Genomic DNA, 16,518 nt, shown 5'->3' on the forward strand with positions numbered 1-16,518 from the left:
TATCTATCCAAATGATGAGGACTATTTTTAAGAGAGAACTTTCTAGAACTCCATAAGTTTAATGGATAATATATCTCTAAGAGGTTGATAAGTTTTAGAGATATATTATCCATCAAACTTATCAAACACAACAAAACATAGGACACAATTAAGCAATTGTTATCCATGCAAACGAAGGTGTATGACAATGTATATACAATAATACAATAACTTGCGAGATCTAACTAATCCTAAATAGTTTGTTAGAAAGTCTAGATTTAGTTAGGAATTGTTAGTTTAGAATATAAGTTGACCATGTACCTCTATGTGATACCATATAATCAAATATTGTATGAGATGGATGGGGAATTGAATAGTGAAGCTATATTTAGTGCTCCCTTTCATTGTACTACAATATCAAGTGTGATTTGATTTTGTTTGGTTAATTCAAAAACATAAAGTTTGTTAGGAAGTATTAACTTTAAAGTTTATACATAAGTTGACGACCTTTATGTGCTATTGTCAATGTACTAGATTTATATATTTATTTTTTCCAAAAAAAAACTCCTTCCACAATGTACTAGAATTAAAGTATCGAGCAAGAAGAATATGGTAATAGAATTGTGAAGTTGCATTATTTGCACCCCCTTTTCTCTACTACTATACTTTTTGTAACCACCATATAAGTGGAATGGTAAAAAGAATGTGCCCAATGGAGAACAAGTGGTCATGGATTCAACCCTTACATTTCACAGTGGCATCTAGTGAAATAAGAGATGTGTATGAAGTATATAATAGAGAGGTGAGAAATTGTAAATGACTTATGTCGAATACATGTGTATAATGGACGTATTCACATTATCCCGTTTTGGCCATTTATGTAATTAGCATAAAGGGTAGTTGCCCTAAGTCGGTCACTATATATAGTGACCTTGTAACCTTTTTGTAAGGTTGGTTGTTGTATTATTTGCTTTATGAAATAAAGACTCTTTTGTGTCTCTCTCTCTCTCTCTCTCTGTGCAACGACCTACAATCTCTCATACGCAGGTATTCAGAGAAGAATCGAATGCTCCTTGATCTTCCGCACAGACGACCCTCCTCGCTTCCAACATCTGGTATCAGAGCAGAGGTTCGGCCGTCATCACCGCCTGCACAACATTCGGTTCTTCACTTCATCACGGCCTGCACAGTATTCGCGTCATTCGAAGAAAGAGAGAAGAAGAACAAAAACGAGGTTTGCACCTCATCGCGTTAGATCCCCTTGCTTGGAGTAAGCCAGCAGGTTGTACTCTGTCCCTTGTGATCGTAACCGCTCGAGGTGAAATCCCCTTGTGCAACTTTGACAACAACCCAAATTTGTGCTTCATCTGGCTGATCGACATTCGGGAGGATCAGTCGGATTCGTCTCTCTCGTCGCTGCAGTCACCCGAAGCCGAATCGGTCCAGATAATCGGTTTCAATAATCGGTATTCGGCATAGATATATCCGAAGCGAACCGGGCTCACTCCGACTCGGCGACATTCGGGAAGACCAGTCGGTTCTGTCCCTCAAGTTACCGGAGTCAATTCGAGCAAGTTCAACAATACATATATCCGAAGCCGAACCGACTCGGGTTCAAATCCGACTAGAACGATATCGGGTGAGCCAACCGGCTGCACTCCAACAAGGTTCGTAGTCAACTCCGAACCGAGCTTCGTCAACCAAAACCGAACTTGATGGCATCAACATCCGGCTCGTCAGAAATGAGTCTACGAAAGTTCGATGGATCGAACTTTAACTTCTGGAAGGAGCAAATGCAGGACTATCTCATAGTCAAGGGGCAAATCGATCCCATCGAAAATGAAGAACCTCCAGAAGGATACAAACCAATTGAGTGGCAAAAGCTGGACAGAATCGTCCGCGCCACGATTCGGATGCACCTATCGGAATCGGTATACTTTACGGTGCAATCGTGTATGACAACATTCGAACTGTGGAAAACACTGTCGGACACTTATGAAAAGAAGGTCGCCGCAACGAAGATGTTTCTGATCCGGCGCCTCTACAACTTGCGGATGAAAGAATCCGATTCGGTCCAAGCACACCTCAATGAGTATGAAAGCATAAGCTCCCAAATCTCGTCACAGGGGACGGCAATCGAGGATGAACTCAGAGCAATGATACTCATGAGCAGCCTTCCCTCATCATGGGAAACTTTCGTCACAACCGTGTGCAACGCGTCAACCACGGCTGTTAAATACTCTGAAGTCACGAGCGCAATCCTGACCGAAGCAGCTCGGAGAAAGTCTTTCGCCAAAGACTCAACAGACGACGCTTACGTAGTACAAGGTTCGACAGACCGATCGAACATACGAGGAAGAGATTCCTCACGACCGCCGAACAATCAGCGAAGACGGAGCCAGTCACGGGATCACCGAATCTGCAACTACTGCAAGAAACCCGGACACATCAAAGCCGACTGCCGCGCACTCAAGAACAAGAACAACAAGAAGAGTGGCCGGCATGAGGAGATCAATTACGTCAGCTTCTCAGCTGATGTACTACCGGACGACCCGAATATACTATCAATCGAAAATCCAGTCGGATCAGAAGTTCTACTCACGACTGAAGAATCGAGCACATGGCTCTTAGATTCGGGCGCGTCATTTCACGTGACTCCTCATCGATCCCAATTTCGGCAATATACGATCCGTCACTCCGACTCAGTTCGGGTCGGCAACTCACAACACTGTGACATCATCGGAATCGGCACAGTAGAGCTCAACCTTGCAGGTGGCTCTACACTTGTACTCCACAATGTCCGACATGTACCCGAGCTCTCAAGGCCATTGATCTCAGTCGGACAACTAGATGAAGACGGCATTCGTGCCGGTTTTTCTTCGGGAGGGTGGACACTCCACAGGGGGAACCTCCTGCTTGCTAGAGGACCCAAGATACACTCACTGTATCCGTTACATGTTACGCTCAGAGAGGGTAACCTGTTTTTGGTGGATATTCCTGTGTCATCACTATGGCACCGAAGACTAGGACACCTCAGCAAGGCCGGCATCACGCACCTATCTAGATCCGGATACATCCCCAAACTCTCCTTCTCCGACCATCAATTCTGCGAGCATTGCCAGTATGGCAAACAAGAAGCCGCATCACACCCGACATCAGCACCCAGAGAAACGAGACCTCTTGATTTGGTCCACTCGGACGTCTGCGGCCCAATGCCGCATCAGTCTCTCGGCGGCGCCTCTTACTTCGTCACTTTTATTGACGATTCGACTCGAAAGGTGTGGGCGTATCCAATTCGCACCAAAGATCGGGTCTTCTCGATCTTCTCCGATTGGCTCGCTATGGTAGAAAATCAAACCGACCGAAAGCTGAAATGCCTTCGGACCGACAATGGGGGAGAGTTTAAATCCGAAGAATTCGTCAAATTCTGCCGACAACGCGGCATCCGACGTGAATTTACGGCACCACACAGCCCGGAGCAAAACGGGATTGCCGAACGCATGAATCGGACAATCCAAGAACGGATAGTTTCCATGCTCCAACACTCCGGACTGTCGGATGGCTTCTGGGCAGAGGCTCTACTCACAGCAGTACACATAATCAATATGTCGCCAAGTAGACCTCTAGGACTTCAAATTCCTCAGGAACTATGGATCGGCAGTAAGCCGAATTACGACAAGCTGAGGATCTTCGGATGCGAGGCGTACGCCCTTATTCCGAAAGATGATCGCCGAAAACTTGCACCTCGGTCCAGGAAATGCATTTTCCTTGGATATGGATCCGACGGCGAAATGGGATACCGACTCTGGGACCCCGAACGCAGACAAATCGTTCGAAGTTCGGACGTTGTGTTCAACGAGTCGGCTATGAATCCATCAGTCGAAAAACCGATCGAAGTCCGAAGGGTAACATTCTCCGATGTGCCGACCCTTCAAGAAGGCCCCGCTCTTAACACACGGTCAGCTTCACGGGTAGCTGAACCTTACACTACCGACTCGGACAACCCCGACTCGGCACAGCAGAACAATCCGCTTTCGGACCATCCGACCTCGATACCCGATGCGACCAGTCCAATCATACCTCGACGATCCGAGAGACTGTCGCAACCTCCGGAGAGGTATTCTCCTGGAATTTTCTTCACCGACGCCGGCGAACCGACGTCTTACGAAGAAGCATCGACATCTGTCGATTCCGCCACCTGGCATCTGGCGATGGAGTCGGAAATGCACTCCATTCGGGTAAACAAGACTTGGGATCTGGTCGAACTACCTAGGAACCGACGTGCTCTTCCTTGCAAGTGGGTTTATCGACTAAAAGAGACGTCTGATTCGACCACCCCAAAGTACAAGGCCAGATTAGTTGCGAAGGGCTTCCGACAAGAATATGGCGTCGACTTCGACGAGATTTTTTCACCAGTGGTGAAAATGACAACCCTTCGTTTCCTACTCAGCGTAGTGGCAGCCGACAACTTGGAGCTGATTCAGCTAGATGTCAAAACAGCCTTCCTCCATGGTGATCTTGACGAGGAAATTTATATGGAGCAGCCAAAAGGCTTCGTGGCGACTGGCCAAGAACATCTAGTCTGCCGACTCAGGAAGAGTCTATACGGCCTCAAACAGGCACCGCGACAATGGTACAAGAAGTTCGACGACTTCATCCAATCGATCGGCTTCTCAAAAAGCGATGAGGACCATTGTCTCTTCACCAACACAGCTCAAGATGGATCACCCATCTTCCTCATCATTTACGTGGACGACATGCTAATTTCTGGACGCCACGCGGGCGAACTTGCCGATCTCATTCGGCAACTGCGGTTGAAGTTTGCCATGAAGGACCTCGGTCCGGCACGACACATACTCGGCATGAAGATTAGTCGGCATCGCGATAAACGACATCTTTTTTTGTCTCAGACCGACTATATCGGACGTGTCTTGGAACGCTTCAACATGCAATCAGCCAAATCTGCTTCAACCCCGCTCCCCATGAATCTTCGGCTCTCTCAGCGAGACTGCCCGACATCCGGTCCGGAGGGGGAAGATATGAAGTCGGTACCGTATGCACCGGCAGTCGGCTCCCTTATGTACCTGATGGTCGCGACACGGCCTGATATCTCTCATGCCGTAGGAGTCGTTAGCAGATTTATGCACAATCCTGGCCGATCGCATTGGAACGCAGTCAAGCATGTGTTCAGATATCTGGCTGGCACAAAAGACCATGGCATTCTTTTCGGTCCGAACCGAACCTCAGGCGTAGTCGGTTACACCGACTCGGACTTCGCCGGCTGTATAGACAGTCGGAAATCAACAACCGGATACTGCTTCAAATTCGGCAATGGAGCAATCTCGTGGAAGTCGAAACTTCAGGAGTGCACAGCGACCTCAACGACCGAAGCAGAATATGTAGCTGCTTCCGACGCGGCAAAAGAAGCCTTGTGGCTCGGTCGGCTGGCGCACACGTTTCGACAAGTCGACCATGACTCGGCTCCAGTTGTCTACAGCGACAGTCAAGGTGCTGTTGCCTTGTCGAAAAATCCGGTTCACCACAACGCCTCCAAACATATCGACGTTCGATATCACTTCGTTCGGGACTGCGTCATTTCAGGGAAAATCGGTCTAGAGAAAATATCCACAACCGACAATGTCGCAGATGGAATGACCAAGTGTCTTTCGGCAGACCGTTTTCGGTCTCTTCGGCATCAGATGGGCGTAACGACAAACCAGTCCGGTTAGAGCCGGACACAGAGCAGGATGGTTCCCGACAACCGACATCAGTTCCTTAATGATCGGCTTCAACTATTCCGACCCGACCAGTTCGGTCTTCTGCCTTCGGACCCTGCCGACTCGAACAAAGCTGATATGTCCGAGAACCTAAGTCTATACCTGTAATCTTAGATAACCCATGTATACGCCCATTACGGGGGAGTGTCGAATACATGTGTATAATGGACGTATTCACATTATCCCGTTTTGGCCATTTATGTAATTAGCATAAAGGGTAGTTGCCCTAAGTCGGTCACTATATATAGTGACCTTGTAACCTTTTTGTAAGGTTGGTTGTTGTATTATTTGCTTTATGAAATAAAGACTCTTTTGTGTCTCTCTCTCTCTCTCTCTCTGTGCAACGACCTACAATCTCTCATACGCAGGTATTCAGAGAAGAATCGAATGCTCCTTGATCTTCCGCACAGACGACCCTCCTCGCTTCCAACAACTTACCCCTAGAGCTAATTACGATAGGGAAAGAGATTTATTGAGGAAGTACTAATTTTATATATGTTGACAACCTTTATATGCTATGATCAGTGCACTCGAATCAAACTACTCCACAATAGGGATATGGTAATAGAACAGTGAACTTGCATTATGTGCACCATGTTCACTCTACTACTATACTTTTTGTAACCACCATATAAATGGAATCATAACCATAATATGAGAGAGAGAGAGAGAGAGTAATTGTGAGCTTAATTGTATTGTCTAATTTGATCTCTCAATTGGGCCTTCCTTGTCATGGATAGAGCAAATCCTCATGTATTCATTGTCTATACACTACAAACATTAGACGAGAGAACACTTTAGATGTATTGTTATATTCTTAATCTCTCGACTATTAATCCTTACGTGTTTATTGTCATATATTACAAATAATAAAAGAGAGAACACTTGAGACGAGTTGTTATATTCTTAATTATTGTTAATCTCTCGATTATTAACCCAATGAAACAAGTGTGTATCAAGCATTTTATAATTACTCGTGGTACCTTGGATTTTAATAGTATATGTCTTGTTACGATTTTATTGACATGCCAATCATGTTGTATGATTGAAAGAAGAGAATGTTTGTGCAAGTAGACTCCTGTAAGTTATGTGTTAGAACCAACTAGATGGCATATATTGAATCGTGAACACAACAATGAGCTCTACTCACCAATTGATAAATGAACCTAATGTATGCCATCCAAACATGGTGATGTCTCTATCTCTCTATGACTGGAGTTTACTTCATCAATTCATTGTTCCAAAAATCAAGTGGACTATTTATTACCATGATGGAATGAACTAAATCATCTAACGAGTTGTACTTTTATAGCACTCTACACCGTAAATAGTTAGCAAAACATATTAATGAAAAGATGTAACCTACATTTCTGATCTAACTAAAGATGACGCAAGATATCTACATAAAATACCACTCTTATTTACTAATAGAAGCCAAACATGCTCAATACAAATTTATGTTTAAATACTTAATATAGAAACATAGGCGTTGAGCTCTTAACCTAGGTTGAGGGACAAATCTAAATCCACAAAAATTTAACAAAGATATGTGAGAGTCAAGATTTTAACTAAAAACCTAATAGTGTTCCCTTAATAGCTCGCCATCAGGGCAAGTAGTTTACAATAGAAAACATAGAGTAGAACCAAGTAAGCAATCTTCCATGTCGCTTAGGGATAGGTCAATGCTTGTAAATAATGAGGACATAACTTTGTATTTAGTGCAAGACCAAAGAGGATAATTTTGGTGGAAGAAGGATAATCTTGTAAAGTATCAAAGAACAATTTGAAGCAAGTGGTGGAGGCATATACTACTACTTGTGTGTGATTGTGGTGTCTCAAGAGAATCCCAATTGGATCGCGGTCCTGTAGTGAGTTGGGTTGGACTCAAGAAGCCCCAAAATGAGTGGGGGCAAGGAGTCATGATCGATGTTAGCACAAGCATATCGAGTTGGGACCCAAGCAGGGAACTAGTCCCAATCCCAAAGAAGGGTTTCCACCCTTGGGTTGGGACTACCAGTCCCAATCTGAGTTGGGATTTGAGAAATACCGAGTCCCAGACTCTTGCTACAAAATCAACAACGTCACAATGCCAAAAACCAATCACAAGGGAGACCAAAAGACACTTCTTGGCCTATATAAGGAGTCTCTTGGGCTAATGCCAAGTGAGCTCAACCACCACCCTTGGCCTATATAGAAGGAGTCTCTCCTCATTTTGGTTCATTCTCGGATCTAGAAACTCTCTCCACCCTCTCTCCTTAATTATAGCAGCTCTAAGGAGCTTGTAACTAACTCTTTTTTTAATCATGCTTAAGTTGTATTAACAGAATCTCTCCTTTTCTTATTCTATCTTTTGCCCACCATGTTTTAGGTCCATTTCAAGACCCCCAAGTTTTAGGTTCGTTATAGTGACAAAGGTGACAGAGTGGCTGATGAGAAATTCAAAGGGTGTAGAATGAGTAATATGCACGTTGTCCATAGTATCGGGTCTAAGTAATAAATTGAGATAATTGGCCTTCTCAAGAGTAGAATTAGTTTGAGAGTAGACAAAGGATAATTTGATGAATTTCTCACATACATATGTACAGACGTACATAGTTACATTAACACATGCATACATACATACATTCACAGACATACATACATACAAAATACATACATACACGATACATATACATACACACAGACATAAATACATACAAATATGTACACTGAAGTGTGGACACATATATCTACTTCTTTGGCCTGAACCATATATAATCAAGTCTTCCGGGAAGGAGCAGATCCTTCTCGCTCGCTCGATCCACGCACGATGAGCTGCCAACAGATGCTCATGGCTTCCTCGATCTTGCTGTTCATCATCGCAATCTCGTTTTCTTGGGTAAGTGATATACTTCTTCCTCTCTCTGTATATGTGCTTGTATGAATAAATTTAGATTTTCTTTCTCTACGTCTTCATCCATTTCCCTCTCTCTCAGATTTTGCTCCCTTTGTCCTCTTTTTTCAGGGTGAAGTTGGTGCTGCTTCAGTGGACTTCCTGGAGAGTACACCAGGCTCTTACCTCCGTGCCACCACTTCCGATCAGATTCAGGTTCTTCTATACTCTCATAGTAGTCTTGAAATATTTCTATATGTATAGTATACGTCTATGAGAGAGATATAGATATTCAAATAGATAGATTTTATTATTGTGGTTGGACGTAAAATATAACATATGGAACCAAAAGTGAAACATTTTCACATTGTGTGTGCTGTGTTGATCAGTGATTCTCGGAGGTCAAATATGGTCTATGAGACCAAAAGTTATTAAACATTTGTAGAATTCCGTAAGGTCACAGAGAATCTCATTAGTTAAGCACTTGACATTTTGAAGTTAGATGGGTGGAAATTTCTTCCATCAAAAGATCTCCAGCATGGGCTGGCCGCTGATCTGAGGATGGAGAGGTCTTCAAGGTGAGGGAAGCACCTTTGATGTCAGATAATAATGTCCTTTATTTGTCAATGAAAAGTGTGATAGGGTTGTGATTCAGATGGGCATGGTCTACATGTGCGAAAAATTGCAGTTTTCTGATATATATCTATTTGAATATCTGCTATATTGACTATCTTTATGAGGGATCTACGTATATCAAACCACCACAACTTAGTTAATGGTTCTTGGAACTATATATGTTGTATGTGGTCATTCATGAGCATCGGGGGCTGCATATCCATGAGAAAGTTGAGCACTGGCAGTCTCATATATGGAGAACTGAGGACTTGTGATTGTCCTAGGTATATGTTGGATCGTGTGGATGCTATCTTTTCCTCACCCAAGAAGAATTCTGGTTCTGATCTTGTCACACATACTTGGGTGGTGCTAGACATCATCAATCCCTTCAGTTATATCAAGGTTCACCGGCAAGTCTTTGGTAATACAAAATGACTTTAAAGCATCTAGATGTCTTTGTAGTTCCTTTGGGGAGTTGGAGATCAACACAATGCCATTAAAATTTAGTAATGTCAGTATGGCTATCCTTGCGAAGCATGCACCTGAACCACCCAATCTCTTTATGTAATTGCATACCTCATCTATATAAAGACTGAAGAGAGTGGATGATAGTGAGCATCCTTGGTTCACTCCAATTGTGCTACCCACAACCTCCAACAACCTGTAGGAGCACACACCTTTTCTTACACCCGGATTATGTAGTGCAAAGATTCCCCATTGCATATCCCCCTTTTCTTACACACGGAACATGGTCCAAGCACACTGTATATAGGTTGTCTGGAAATCCAGGTTTCCTATTTATGGACTCATCGAGGGCTCGTAAGGTCAATAAATAATTCAAAGTTGTGAACCCCTTTCAGAAACCTGCTTGTCTGGCTGAATGGCTAACATTCCGTTGTACCCATACACTCAAGTCTAACGCTAGGTTTGCGCCGTATGGTTTGGTCAAGTAATAACGAATCATGAGTGTCTTATAGTTTCTCGATATCATGTGATCTTCACTCTTGAAGATCAATACAATGGTATGTTCTTCCAACTAGTAGGGAAACCGTTACACGTAGCCCTATAAGTATGTGTGCAAGAAGTGGTACCAAAGGTATCTTGGGCATAGATAAAATGGTCACATAGCAATCCATCATGATCTTGGACCTTTCCAAATTGATATTGCCCTTCCCTTCTTCTTTTAGGTCTTTGTCCTCGCTATGCAGAGTAATATCTTAATGGGAGACTAGGGGCTGCTCAGGAATCTCACTTTCTGGAGTAAAAAACGTGGATTCATGTGGGTGTGAACCATGTGAAGGGCATGTACTATTCATGCCGAGGCTGAGATGAGGTTAATTGTGTGCTAGCTTGCCTCTCATTAAATATCAAAGGGACACATTCTTATATTTTTTATATGCAGGTGCAATATAGGTATCCTCTCTTGTTTTGCTTAATATTCAGCCCCTAGTTTCTATGCTCAATTTGTGACATTGTGCATGGCAGTGTGATCCTATGTCTTGCCCTCTTGAACATGTGATGTGAGCTTGGGCATCGCAGCCTCCCTACGCAGCTGCGTTAGTACTCAAACTTAGATCGATATTAAGCTTCTCTGTCTTGTGTGGAAAGTTCCCAATGTGGCTTGAGTAAACATTGACTCATTTTCTCCCTTTCCTTCCTTTCTTTTCCATGTGCATCCAAATGTTCTTCAGTTCGGCATCTTGTAAATCATTTGTGGATATTGTGGATGAAAGAAATTTTCTCATGGTTTTCTGCCCTCAAATTTTTTGAAGGCATAAAAGACTCTTGACATTCTTCCATGTTCTAGTACCATAACGAAGTACAGGAATGTGGCATTAACCTGTAAATATGCTTTTCTTCCATTTGCTAGGAATTTCCTTTGTATGTTCTCCATTTCTCTCCACAGTTTGCCAAAATACTGCTTATCCAAACCTCAGATCCATATAGCAGAGTTTTCCCAATGCATACACCAGATACTATTGCGCTAATCTACCATCATTGGGTTGTGCTGAAGTGGTGCATTTTCTTAAATTCAGAGTATTGGCTTATGCTCTCTTCCTTTTTCTTAGTTAGTTACCTATGCACCCCTTCAGTGGCATCCTATTCGTGGTAGGCCACTGTCTAATAATCTCAGTTTTGACGATGGTTACGAACCATGAATTTTGGTCATGGTCATATTGATTGCCAGGCTGCTATTTTCACAAAAAGTATATAAAAGATTTGGCTGTCTCAGGTTAGAAGATGCCAATAGTGAGACAACATGTGCATAAATCAGAAACAACATTGTGAAATGCTCAATGGCTAGTATTTGGTTATGTTGAGCTTAGTCTTCTTGGATGAACTCTACTAGTTGGTCAAGAGATAGGCCAAATTGAGTAGGTGATAAAGAGCATCCTTGTATCACTCCCATGATGCTCTCTAGAAGTGTCTTCATATGACTTCATGCATCTTGCTTCTTAATATAAGGGTAGCAGTTATGCTTTCATGTGTTTTGGTACTCCCAAGTTTTTCCATTCTGTCCCATAATCTTGCTTTTAGAATGGCAGAAAACTTCTTGAAATGTACAGAACTGCAGTACACATATCTTCTTTTGAGTAAAAAACCTGCTTTTCCTGCAGATCTCTTGCTGTGTGTTTCAGTCCATTCACTGAAATGATGTTCAGTGGTACTCATAGAGGTTTAGCTTTAAAAGGTCCCACCATAATCACACGATAGTTGGTGAGATGGTTTCTGTATTGTGTATTCATCCAGTTATCTTGCAAATCTTGAGGAAACTCTTGTACTGTTGCCTTATCAGTACTGCATATATCAATACTCGGGCCAGTGGGACTGTGTCACATCACAACGGTCCATCTTAGCATTCCTGGTCACCTGTAAAGTATCTCTGTATTCCAGCCATGCCATTTCAAAACTTTTCATGGTTCTCATTCGGGAGAAACATGTTGATCATGGTCTTTCATCCACCATCCATAAGTATTCCACATATGTAAAAAGAGTCTATGATAGCGCTTCATGAATCCTTTGTGTCTTTCTCAAGATATACCGATTCTTGCATCTATAAAGCTCACATTTTCTCCATTTCTTCCGTTTGATGATATTGTGTTCCCTTCCAACTTGAGTCCATGCATCACTTGATTCTGGAGTGGCATAACATTTGTGTTTGGCTGGCATATCTTCATTAGTGAACTATACAATGTGTGGTGGTTTTTAGACATCTTCTCTTATTGCTTATGTCCGTCATGCATTCTGTAGCTTTGCCCATTGCATTTTTGTAAAACAGCCACAGAATCTCAATATCATATGGATGTTGTGACACATGAACAATTTCTCTTGTGACACATGAACATTTTTCTGTTTCATCATGTGGGACTAATCTGAGGCATGCATAATGGTAGCAATTAAATGTGTCCCCTCAGATGTGGTGTTGGTGATGGATAAGAGTGACATAGTTTGACCAGAGTCAATGGAACAAGTGTTTTCAATGTTCTTTTACTCAAGCACTTGGACTTATAGTACTCTAGCTTATCTAGAGCAAGGCAATCAATATATTTCTAGTTTCTTTACCCTCAAGGTCATTGCAAATGGCAATCTGAAGAGGTAAGAGTCAAGGATTTATATATATACAATTGATGATTGGGAGAAGGATGTCTATATAGAAAGGTAGGTGAAGATTTACTGCTCAAGATCTGCCCTTTTGATGAGTTGTAGGGCTGCAAACAGTTATTTAGGCACTGTATTTTTTAAACTTAACTTCTGTTTTAAATTATGTATTTTGTGATTAGATAAAATGTATGTAAAATGTTCACTGATAAGCAATGAAAAATGGATTTGCTGATGTTTGCATTTATATCAGGAACACACATTTTTCCCTGCTGATTTGTCAGCTGCAGTTTCTGTTCTTCTTGGTATAGCTCCATCATCAATCAGTGATGAAGCTGCATCTAAGGTATGTCATTGTGTTATATAGATTTCAAAACAAGTTTATGTGATTCAGAGATTTCATCAGCTTCTTGTATACTTTTTTGCAGTTGAATGACCTTTTAGTACCAAACCCTTTCCACAGGCCTCATGGAATCTTAATGTTAACTATCGATCATAGTAAATCAGGTATTTATTATGTTCTATATGTATTGATCTTTGTTGGCATATTATGTTCTATATGTATTGATCTTTGTTCTAAAACTGTTTGTGTGAACTTGTTCTCCAAAGATGGCAAAGTTAAAATGAAGTCGGCTCAACATTGGGACCTTGAACCCAAAAGCTTCAGAGCAGCATCACTTAAGATTCCAGGTAGATTAGAGTTTGCAGCATTGAAGATAGAACATTTTGAGTATATTTAAATCTCAAAATTTTGAAAATTGGTGTTGCAGACTATACAACCTTTTTGCTGCTGAATGAAACTCTAGAAGAAGTGTCCCAAATTGATGATGATGTGAAATTGCAAGAAATGGTAGGTGTTGAAGCTGTTCTTGCATACACAACCTTGCAAACATGAGTATTCTGTGAACCTCATATGTCTCTGTAATGTAGGTTTTCTTACAAATAGACATTTTTGTACTCCTTGTAGGCAACATTTCTAGGAGGCTCTTATACAAAAGGTAATGGACCAGCAAAAGGAATACTATCACTTTCTCTCGATGATGGTCTGGTAACTCTTGATCTTCCAAAGGCAAGTATCTTCAGAACATGAACATTAGCTGTTAAAAAGCTGAAGCAGAATCTACAGTGATTAAGGTTAATGTTCTTTCTTTATGTGTGAACTTTATCCAGGTTGGGAACTGGATGTTTGTTCAGAAGCTCCTTTCTCTAATAGCACATGCAAAGAATGCTGCAGTAGTTTTGAGGAACATCCCTGGTGGGCTCATTGTTGGCACTTTACCAACTGTCGAGGTAAAATTGGTATTATTCAATGGGTTCTATGTCCAAAATAAGACTCGTGATCATTAATACCAAATTATTGATTTAGGAACTATACCAAGGCTCTGAAAGCAGCATCAGACCAGAGCAGGCATCTGACTTGGTACGCGTCATTGTCAACAAGATCTTTACCTACTTAGATGCAGCCTTCAATGGTATGTATCGATGTTCACCTTCTCTTAAGCATACCAAGTAAGATTTCTGGATAAGTTAAAGATTCTTCCAATGTAGGTGGACTTGTAGGAGTCATAGTAGATGGTAAAGAACCTATTCTCAATTTCAAATTTACTAGCGGACCATCTCGGTTACAGCTGCTACAAACATCAGACACTCTTACAGCTGCTGTTGCAGAAGTTTTGACAGAGACCATAATTGCCTATATCACTGGAATCCTATTTGTTGTTGCATTGATAATAGGGGTAAGTTGCTATACTTTTATTTAGGCTTCTTTTTATGATGCATTATTATGTACATGTAGTTTTATAAATAAGGATTATAATTATGTCTTTCATGGTTACCGTGTCATCTATTATGCCACAATTGCTTTTATTGACTTCTTTTGATGATTTATACATTATTAGCAATGTACATGATCCTATCTCTATAAATTAGGATTATATCTCTTTAAATGTTCATGATTACCACCTGGCCAATATGCTACAATTGCCTGAGAGTAAGGATACAACTGTCCAAAATGTGTAGCTTGTGGAGTTGTCTAAATCTGTAGTACGTCCAAACAATCCATTTTATTCTCCTGCCAAGTAACTCTGCTAGTTGGTTCTGTTCCTTCATTGAACTTATGCCTCCTCTTCATACATCAGCTCTCTTCTCAATTTTCTTTTTGGCATATATTGCACCTGAAGGCATTTTAGTGTTTTTTTTAATCTTCTTCATTTGTAACGGATGCTGATAACATTATTTTTGTGCAGAGTTGCTTCCTCTTCAAAATGCCAGTGACTAAAGATACCTTATTGTATTCTGGTGCCAAATTGGATTGACACCGTAGATTTTTTAGATTGTATTGCCCTAGAGAAAAAGAATAACCAGCTGCTGTTTTGTATTTTTTAAGCTGAAAGAAATCAAAGTTTTTTTTTCTCGTTGTGGTAGAGAAGCAAATACTTGTGTTCGTTATATATTTTACGTATAAATTTTACCTTTGATGTATTTTGTTGTCAAAAATTGACAAGACCAGGATTGGCCACAACTATGAATGTAAGTACATCTTTATCAAGCAAGAAGGCAGGAAATTTAGTACTTTAATTTATTTTATGCATGGTAGCTTGGGACGGGTTAGGGTTTAAGGTTATGTACATTGGAGCAAACATAATGCTAGGCCATCTTTTTGTATTATATATGTTCAGATATTGGTGTTTCTGATTGATTGCATACATTATATAGAAAAACTATTTTTATGCATGGTAGCCTAGGAGGGGTTAGGGTTTAAGGTTATGTGCAACATAATGCTAGGCCATCTTTTTGTATTATATATATGTTCCATTGATATTGGTGCTTCCAATTAATTGCTTACATTATATAGATAAACTATAATTTTTATGCATGGTAGCTTGGGAGGGGTTTAGAGTTTGTATTATATACGTTCCATTGATATTGGTGTTTCCCATTAATTGCAAACATTATATAGAAAAACTCTCTTCACTAGCAAGTAATAAAGTAATCAACTGGTGTTTCCAGTTATTTGTATACATTATCTGTTTCTATAATTTATTCATTCTCTAACAAACTATAACTACTTCCAATTTAGCACAAGCTTGTTTGTATTAGCCCAAAAAGAAAAAGATTGTTTTGATGGAGCTTTCAATCTAGTTATTTATATACTACTTCCAATTTAGCACATGTTCCCCAAAAAGGAAAAAGATTGTGTGGCTAGAGCTTTACAAATGAAACTAAGAAAGTGGTTTACTAGTCTACACATAGACAATAGACCATTGGATGTTAACTTCTTCATTGGATGTGAAGCCCTCTATTCAAAGAGGTGTGCATCGTCTATTAGCATCACGTAAACTTCTTCATTGGGTGTGATGCACTCTATTAAAAGATGTATCATCCACGTGTATCATCTGGTTTTGAACCACATAAAACTAAGAAGGGTTTAGGGTTTTCAAATGAATGTTAGCCTTTTCTTTGAAAATCATTGTCTAATAAGGTGGAGAAGTTCAATTGATAAAATCCACTACAACACTAGTCACCAATTGCACACATGAATCCTCTACAACACCCGTCACTAGTTGCACACATGAAACAAATTGTGAAGGATAGAATATTAGTCTAGAATTTACTCCTATGTAGGACACCCGATAATCCTTGCATTTATAGCCAGCATTGGGAAAGTGCCCATTT

General features: G+C 41.0%; 1 protein-coding gene across 3 annotated transcripts; it reads left to right on the top strand.

The window, feature by feature from the left end:
• The first annotated feature begins 8,462 nt into the window (after window positions 1-8,462).
• On the top strand, window positions 8,463-15,245 carry PMP (putative type 1 membrane protein). 3 transcript variants are annotated; one of them, XM_087330099.1, is made up of 11 exons: window positions 8,463-8,634; window positions 8,761-8,844; window positions 13,097-13,189; window positions 13,272-13,350; window positions 13,462-13,533; window positions 13,614-13,693; window positions 13,811-13,903; window positions 14,005-14,133; window positions 14,210-14,315; window positions 14,392-14,579; window positions 15,090-15,245. In XM_087330099.1, the coding sequence occupies exons 1-11, from the start codon at window positions 8,566-8,568 to the stop codon at window positions 15,156-15,158; spliced, it is 1,062 nt and encodes a 353-aa protein (XP_087186225.1). In that variant the 5' UTR covers window positions 8,463-8,565; the 3' UTR covers window positions 15,159-15,245. The 3 variants fall into 3 exon arrangements, with proteins under 3 accessions (XP_087186225.1, XP_087186231.1, XP_087186222.1); XM_087330105.1 differs by lacking the exon at window positions 15,090-15,245 and adding an exon at window positions 14,742-14,758 and having other exon boundaries at window positions 13,453-13,533; window positions 14,392-14,628; XM_087330096.1 differs by having other exon boundaries at window positions 8,465-8,634; window positions 13,453-13,533.
• Window positions 15,246-16,518: the final 1,273 nt, after the last annotated feature.

This window comes from Azolla caroliniana, unplaced genomic scaffold, assembly GCF_043228905.1.
Source record: "Azolla caroliniana isolate FFs.n. ecotype wild unplaced genomic scaffold, voAzoCaro1.0.p SCAF_1, whole genome shotgun sequence".
In the NCBI taxonomy this organism is placed as follows: domain Eukaryota; kingdom Viridiplantae; phylum Streptophyta; class Polypodiopsida; order Salviniales; family Salviniaceae; genus Azolla; species Azolla caroliniana.

Excerpts from the sequence above, each read along its gene's own strand:
- PMP (XM_087330096.1), top strand. The coding sequence starts at position 8,566 with ATGAGCTGCCAACAGATGCTCATGGCTTCCTCGATCTTGCTGTTCATC. Across the intron at positions 13,904-14,004 it reads ATGGTCTGGTAACTCTTGAT|TTTATCCAGGTTGGGAACTG; the intron begins CTTCCAAAGGCA and ends TTATGTGTGAAC. Across the intron at positions 14,316-14,391 it reads CTTAGATGCAGCCTTCAATG|GTGGACTTGTAGGAGTCATA; the intron begins GTATGTATCGAT and ends CTTCCAATGTAG.